We start from the raw sequence: 8,424 nt of genomic DNA on the forward strand, positions 1-8,424 counted from the left end.
ACAATAAAAACCTTTACAATAGTGATGTTTAAACCAAATAACAGCACTTTAATTTTTTATTGTTTTCCAATAATAACGTTAAACAGTTACATATTTAAAAGCTAATAGAGCATACATGCAAAACAATTATCACTTATGATAATAGAACATGGGTAAAAAAAGATAGTAACAGCCAATTTGATGTACCAATGGGTTCATTCTTCGGCGCGGAACTTCGCGACCTGGTAGGCCTGTATGCCTTAGGAAACATAGGCACTTCTGCAACTATAAAGATATCGGACTTTATAGGGATGACGGTCTCGCAATAATAAGCAGAAAAAGTAAATAAGAGTTGGAAAGACTAAAAAATAACACAATAAAAAATTTTAATGAACTCGGTTTTTAATAACGATTGATATAGGCGCGACTAAATGCAATTTCCCATATATATCTCTAGACACTACTAATAATACATTTAAGCCATACCAAAAAGAAAACTTCAACACCAATGATATTAACAAATATTCGAACCACCCGCCCATTATCAAAAAGAGCCTCCCAAAAATGATCGAAAAAAAAACTCAATAGAAATTTCAATGAATCAATAACCAGATACCAGAATGCTCTAACTAACTCAAATTTCAAACACAAACTTAAATACTCAAACCACCAAAACAACCGAAATCCACGCGACGCCCCTGATTGTCACTAACTCTGGAAGTGTTTGTCCCTAGGGCAACGTCTTTCGGCTTGCAAAACGCACAAACACGTTATCAGCAGTTTATGGATCGTATAAATTTATCATGTAGAGCCCTTTACTTTTATCTACTCAGACGAAGTTCTTAGATTGTCATGCTCCTAGGACTGTCATATTGCTCATTTGATACAGGTTTTAGAACACTTTCAAAAAATGAATTGTTTTTAAACAAAGCTTAATGTTCCTTTGCGAAAATAAAATAGAATTTTTAAGACACTCAGTAAGTGTTGACGGTATTGATTTTATGTAAGCTAAGGTCAAAGTTATCAAAAAATTACCATTACCAAAACCAGAAAAAAATAAAAACGGTTTATTTGTATGGTTATTTATTATTATAAATAAATCCTAGTTCAGCTAAAGTAATGGCATCACCTACAGAAATTTCAAGAAGACTTATAAAGAGCAATAGGAAAGTTGTTAAACTTTCGGACAGTCAAACTCAAGCTTATCATGACACGATAGCTATATTAATTTAAGTAGCAACAATAAGCTGTGAGGACTACACATAACCTCTGATCCTATTCACTGAGGCATCGGACAGTCATGTCGGCGCAGTGTTAGGATAGGAAGGGAAAATGGAGAAATGCAACCTCTGGCCTTCTTTTCTAAAAAACTACCCAAACCAAGCAGGTACGTCACACTTTTCTAGGAGCTCCGTGGGGTACACTTGGCTTTTAAGCATTTTTAAAGTAGAGTATGGTCATTAATAATACGAACTGACAGTACACCGGTAAAAAGGGTCATTACAAATGAGGTGGCTTCGATCTCATGAAGTTCAACGAAGATTTGACGGTATATTCTGACAACCAAAAATCATATTTGTAGTTATACAAAATTAATTTTCAAAAAGTTATTTTTTCTTTTTATTACATTTATTAGTCTAGATATATTAAAAATTTATAGTTTTTTAAGTGTTTTGACCTTAACTGTTTTTCTTACTTGCTATTTGACCTAGTAGATTAGTATACTTTCCTTACAATAAATTAAAACCTACTTATATAAAAAGTTTTTACTTAATTTAAGTTAAAAAAATTAAATTATTTTTAATTAATCGAGTCCGAAAATTTACTTAAAAATATAGTATATTACATAAAAGTACTTTTAGTTATCTTACCTGACATAAGTGTTGTTTTTTATATGATTTAATAAAAAACTAAGTAATACAAAACAAAAATTTTCTTGTAAAATGTGTTTTTGTTCATTTTCTAATAAAAAAAGTTTAAGCAAATAAAGTCAGTTTCAAAACTTCTCATAATGATGTATTTTTAATCTAAATATTTCGAACATATTTTAAAAAGGTTAGTTTCAAACAAAAATGTAAGTTATAAAGTAGTGGTTACATTATTGATTTAGCCATAAAATTTAACTCATACATAAATGCTTTTTTATCATATTTTAATGGATGAATTTATTCTTTTAAGACTTTTTTACAAAACTAAGTTTCGGTCAAAGACCTCGTCAGTTCTTAAATAAATCTAAAAAGATAAGTAACAGCCATGGAAAATAGCATTTAAACAATTAAATAAAAACAAATTTTTACTCAAAACTATTATTAAAAAACTAATTTTAATGTTAAGATTGAATTTAAAGTAAAGTTTAAATTTTAGTTAAGTTTCAAACTCAATGTAACAACAAGAATAATAATAAAAAGCTGTATGTAGCTTTCTTTTTTCATCTAGTTTACTTTCAAAGTATAAACATTGCTTAAGTAAAAATGTAGTTAATGGTACAATTAAGTGAGCTTTAAGTTGAGATGAATTTTAATGTACCTAATTTTAATTGGGACTAAACTATTGAAATTTTAAACAATTTCGTGCTTGTAATAGCTGTGAAATTATGAAATTTTGCTTGAATGCTTATAATATTATTGTTTATTGAACGAAAAAAAAAGCGCTTAAATATTTAGTCCAAGGACCTGGTGTACGAAAAAACCTTTCGGTTATTGAGTCATACATCAAGATACAGTTTATAGTCATGTCCAAGACAAACTTTATCTTCAAACTATATATTTTAACTTTAGTATATAAACTTTAAAATTATATAAAAGCTTTTAGTTAAAAACAAATTTCTACTCAAAAACAAAACAAAACTTAATTTTAATATTAAAATAGAATTTATGGTTAAATTTAAATTTTAGTTAAGTTTCAAAATCAACAAACAGAAAAAAAAATAATAAAAAGCTGTATGTAGCTTTCTTTTGTCTTCTAGTTAATTTTCAAAGTAAACATTGCTTAAATAAAAATGTAGTTAATAGTACAGTCCTATTCACTTATCCGGACGCTCACTTATCCGGACAGTTTCAGTCAGAAGAATATTCAAAAAAATTTCAATATTAAACTCTAACATTTTTGTATGATACAAATATTTAAGCTCTTATACTGTAAGAAATTTTAAAGTGATTTTATATATTCTACAATTTTGTTCATTATTATGAGGTAATAATATTAGTAAAGATTACATTTTATCTTTGTTCAAAACTAGCTTAGTTATTATTAATCTGTAAGCATGTAAAGTAAGTCAGTTTAGTAATTTTTAATTTAGTAAATTAATTTTTTTAATTTATATTTTCTCTTAAACAAAAATTTATCTTTTTTCAAAATTGATAGTTAGGGCAGTTGGAGGTAAAAATGATAAATTTTAGTTGCTTGACCCTCAAAAAACGTATATTGTTGCAGATGGTTAGCAAATCTGATGTTTTTCTACTTTAAAAGAATAAATTAATTAATTTAAAATTTAGATTTTATTATTTATCATTTTATTATATATCACTCACAACTACTATATAAGTGTTTTTATTATAACACTTCTTTTATGCATTGCATTCATTATATGGGGCAGTTATATTATTATATTAAAAATTGATTTTTTGTACTTATCCGGATTTTTGGTTATCCGGACATGTTTACTGAAAAATCTTGCTCAACTTGTCCGGATGGGTAGCTGTCTAAATTGCGCGAGCGTACAAAATTGCACGAGGGGAGAAAATTGCACGAAAACACAAAATTGCACGAAGATACTTTTGCACGAAGACTAATTTGCACGAGAGCGCAAAATTGCACGAAGATAAAATTGCACGTAGACAAAATTGCTCAAAGGTTAACTTTTGCACGAAGACACTTTTGCACGAAGGTATATTTTTGCACGAACAGACAATTTTGCACGCAGACTATTTCAAGTTATGGCTTTGCCCTATACCGTTATGAATATTTCAAGTACATATGATTTTCTAATTCAAAACCATTATTAAGCAAAAATGAACAAAAAATAACTAAATTAGTTTCAAATAGCTGATTTAGAGATTACTCGCATTTTGTTTATAAACGAAACCCAGTAATCTTTGAAAGTTCTGTAGCTTTATATTTATCTATTTAGAACTAGAAACTAGCCATAAGGATCATAAATTAAAGTTTGCCGAAAGTTTATACTTGATCTTATTTTAAAGTTCATTTTAAACTGTTTAATAATTTAGTTATGTTTATTTGATTTGCACACATTGTGTGTAGTGCAATAGCACTACTAAAACATTTTACCGTTACGTAAAAAGTTTACAAAGAACAAAATTAAGTTACTAAATACAATTTTTAATTTTATAACTATTTATAACAAAATTTAAATTATTATCAAATGGTCTTCAATCACTTTTGCCACTAACAAGTATTAAGAATAATAATTGTTTATGTGATAAAAACATAACAGCGTTAATGATAGCTTTAAAACTAGTAGTACCAAAAAACGAAAGAATGCTTGTAAGGATCAAAAATATAATTCAAGTGGTTATACAGACATTAAGTTAGAAAAGTATGTAAGATAGTTTATAATTTCATACTTAAATTTTTTATTACTACTTTAATTTACTTGAAGAGGTCGGAAGTTTTTGTCACCGAAACCGGGTCGTAAATAAAATATATAATTTGCACTCCCTATTTAAATGGCTATTATTAAGAAAAAACAATGAACATTTTCGACTATTTAAAAGTTTCTTTTTAACAAAATGCGAGTAACCTCTTACAGTTTACTTAAAAAAAAGTATACTGTTCTAACTCTAGTTTACCTAACACATCTCTTTAATAACTTATTGTTTAAATAACTTATTATTTAAAAAAGCCTTTAATTTGAAAATCATATGTACATAATATGTTCAGAATATAGAAGCTTATAGTACCAATATATAGACCACGGTTTCCAAAAATTGTCAATTGGCCTCCTTTGAAAAAAAAAAATTTTTCCCCTTCATCGACAACTAAAAAATATTTACTGTAAGTTTCAAGGTTTGGCCTTATTGTCTCCTGTAGCCCCTTTACTAGTCACGACATCTCTTTGGCCCAAAGGGGGCCATATGACCTACTTTGAGAAACCCTGGTGTAAATTTGATCTTAATATGTATTATAGACAAATTTCAAAAATCTTATTTTCAAAACTATTAGTAGTTAAAAATTAAGTATGTTTTTTTTGTAATTATAATTTATAAATTAAATGTTTTTAAAAGTACGCATAGTTTAAATAAAATTACTTAATTCAAAATTCGTCAATTTTTAGATTGTTACAAAAAGTTATTAAAATTTATTCAAAAAAAATTAAATTAAAAGTTATTCATGTATATTTTTGTTTTTGTGCATGTATTTATTTACAAATAAATATCACAAACAAAGTGCATTTATTTTAGACCAAGACGCTTTACTTGTATGTTTACAAAAAAAAAGTTTCAAAAAACAGCGTTAGTATTTTTAATGGAGTAATTTTTTATAGCATTTTTTTATACATAATTTTATTTTTTTTATTTCAGCATGACTTATTTTTGTAATTTTTTTTGATTTGTTGAGCAGCCAAATAAGTACTTGTTCAGAGAAACTCTTACCAAGCTAAACAACGACTAACTTTGGCTAAAAACTAAAGCGTACAGCTGCAACTAATCTAGTTTCAATCATTTTCACAGGAACAACAAGAAAAGACCGGAGCAAAACGTTTCAGCGTTTCGAACCCGAACATTTCATTTTAGACGAAAGTGTGAAACGAGACGTCGTCGAGCGCATGAGCGACAAAATGAGCGTCGAAAACGTGGCGACTTACCACAAGGTGGCAAAAACGTTCGGCATGCCCTCATTTTCAAAAGCGACTTTGCGCTGCATGGAGCGCTTCTTCGTCGCAGTTGCCGGAAGCCAAAACTTCCTGCATCTCGATTTCGCGCTGTTGAGCGCAATTTTGTCCAGTTCGAAGCTGAACGTCACGTCGGAGATTGAGGTGCTTCGCGTCGCCGACCACTGGGTGAGCTATGGAGGCGCGGAGAGGCGCAAGTATTTAACGCGCCTCCTCGTGAAAGTCCGTCTTCCTCTGCTTTCCGTCCGCGAACTGGATCAATTTTTAAACGAGTCTTTAGCGTTTTGGAGATGCGAAACGTGCAGCTCGCTGATCAACGACGTCTTGAAGGGAAAACCCGAAACAAGGAGATCGAGCCGAGGCGCTGCGACGACTTGGACATGGTGGTTATCGGCGGCAGGAACTTGAGCAGCATTACCCAGCCTGTGCAGCGGATCAACGGTAGAAACGGCTCGGTAACGAAATGCGCAGATTTGGAGTTTCCTCAATACCGGCAGTTCTGGGCTTCGGCGTGCGTGGACGGCTGCGTTTACGTTTTCGGTGGCAGTGTAATTAACACGCAAAACGTTCAGGTAAAAAAGTTGCCGGTAGGTGGCCAAGAGTGGCAAGACCTGCCCGACCTGGACCTGGTGGCAACCTACTTCGATTTGTGCGCCTTCATGGGCCACATCTACGTCATAGTCGCGTTGGTGTTTTACGATGTTGAAGAATGGTCAGAAGATCGCTGCGTCAGATTTGACGCGATAAGGCACGGGTTGGAGGAAGTCAGAGGGCTGCGCGAGGCAAGGACGCTAGCGGGAAGCGCGGTTTTCAGAGGCAAGGTTGTGGTGTGCGGCGGATATCAGGATCGGGTCGGCATCGCAAACAGGAGGATTTTGTCGAGCGTTGAAGCGTACGACAGCGCAGCCGACGAGTGGGCTTTTATGCCGAGCATGATCGAGCAAAGAACGAACTGTCAGCTGGCGGCGATCGGAAACAAGTTGTTTGTGTTCGGCGGCGGGCCTGCGACCTGCGAGGTCTTTGATTCCGTTTGCGATCGCTTCGTTTTTCTGAGAATTCCGCCCGCAGCAGTTGACCTCGATTGGTGTGCCGTTTCGGTTCGGGGAAGCAGAGTGGTTGTTTTCTTGGACGGCAGCGGGAAAAAGGCGGTTTACGACGCGGAAGCACGCGATTGGTCGGTTGAAAGTTGTGACGTAACAACCGAATATTCGAGGTACACGGTCGTGGAAGTTCCTGCGCCGTTTGGTGGCAAGAACACTCAGTAAAGTATTTTTACAGTAACTTTCCCGCGCACTCTCGTAAGCAAGTCAAAATCAAACTATCTGTGACGTGAAAGTCTCGATGTATATTTGCGCTTGCCTAGTTGATTTGCTTTTTTCAAAATGTTTTGTTTTTATTGTTGAATAAAGTATTATTTCGATCTAAAGTAACTATTTACTGTTTGAGACTATATTTATCAAAAAGTTTTGTGCGTTATGCTATTTTGCAAGTTTAACTGTTTACTATTAGAAAACAACTATGAAGTGTTGATAATTTTAGTGCTAAAAATGTTTGAATTAAAGCTGTAATATGTATATTCTAAAGTTATATATAATATTATAAGAAAAGCGCTCAAAAATTTGGTCTAAGGATCTAATGTACAAAATAACCTTTTAGATATCGAGTCGTACAGCACATGTTTTTGTAATTTCTTATAAGCTTATAATTTAAGTTTTAAAGTTTTACATACAACACAATTAATAAAATCAGGAAAAAAAACTAAACGAAAGTTGTTTAAGTAATTTGTAAACTTAAAAATGATATCCAAAATGTACTAAAAAACTTATATAATAACATACAAATCAAAATAAAGTATAATCTTTAAACAGACTTTCAACTAAATTTAGTTGAAATAAAAATTAGACCTAATTAAAAACAAACCAACTTATAAAACGAAATAAACAATAAATCATAACAGCATTAAAATATTTGAAAGATGAGTTTCAACTTATTTGAAGAAGCTGACATGTATTTATTATAAGTTTTAACAGTATTTTATAATAACATACATTTTCTATTTACTAGTGTAATTGAATCAGTTTAAGACAAACTTAGCTACATGATAAAAAGTAAAATAAACTATTTAAGAATTTAATTTTTATTTTTGAGTTTATAAACTTAACCACAAACTAAACTTTACTTAAAAAATGTATTTGTAAAAATTAAAAAATAAGTACCGCAACGCTTACACACTATGAACTTAATAAAAAAAATTGCTCACAACAAATCACTTCTTTTTTTATAATTAGAAACTTTGTTTTTAAAATATTTTCCAAGCCTAAAAATGCATATTTAATAAAAAAACCTTTATTAGCAAATACATTTTTTTAAATTTAATGTTTATCTTTAGAAAAATGTAGGTTTATTTATTTTAAGTTTACTTAAAATAGTAATCTCAACCTATCATTTATGTGCTTAACTCTTTGCACAATGAATAGATCTATAACTATGTTTTTACATAGGCAAACTAGTGAGTCAGAATTTGTTTTTTTTTATAATTGGAAGTTACTTCAAAAGATTAATCTTAATAATTTATCTAAATAACATCTAAACAA

General features: G+C 31.0%; 1 protein-coding gene across 1 annotated transcript; it reads left to right on the forward strand.

Moving 5' to 3' along the window:
- The first annotated feature begins 1,311 nt into the window (after nucleotides 1-1,311).
- Nucleotides 1,312-7,095, forward strand: LOC145848502 (spermatocyte protein spe-26-like). The gene is made up of 3 exons (XM_082953928.1): nucleotides 1,312-1,366; nucleotides 5,670-6,052; nucleotides 6,121-7,095. The coding sequence occupies exons 1-3, from the start codon at nucleotides 1,312-1,314 to the stop codon at nucleotides 7,093-7,095; spliced, it is 1,413 nt and encodes a 470-aa protein (XP_082810054.1).
- The last annotated feature ends 1,329 nt before the right edge of the window (nucleotides 7,096-8,424 follow it).

The sequence above is a fragment of the Thalia democratica genome, unplaced genomic scaffold (genome assembly GCF_965202585.1).
Source record: "Thalia democratica unplaced genomic scaffold, ktThaDemo2.hap1.1 HAP1_SCAFFOLD_1476, whole genome shotgun sequence".
In the NCBI taxonomy this organism is placed as follows: Eukaryota; Metazoa; Chordata; class Thaliacea; order Salpida; family Salpidae; genus Thalia; species Thalia democratica.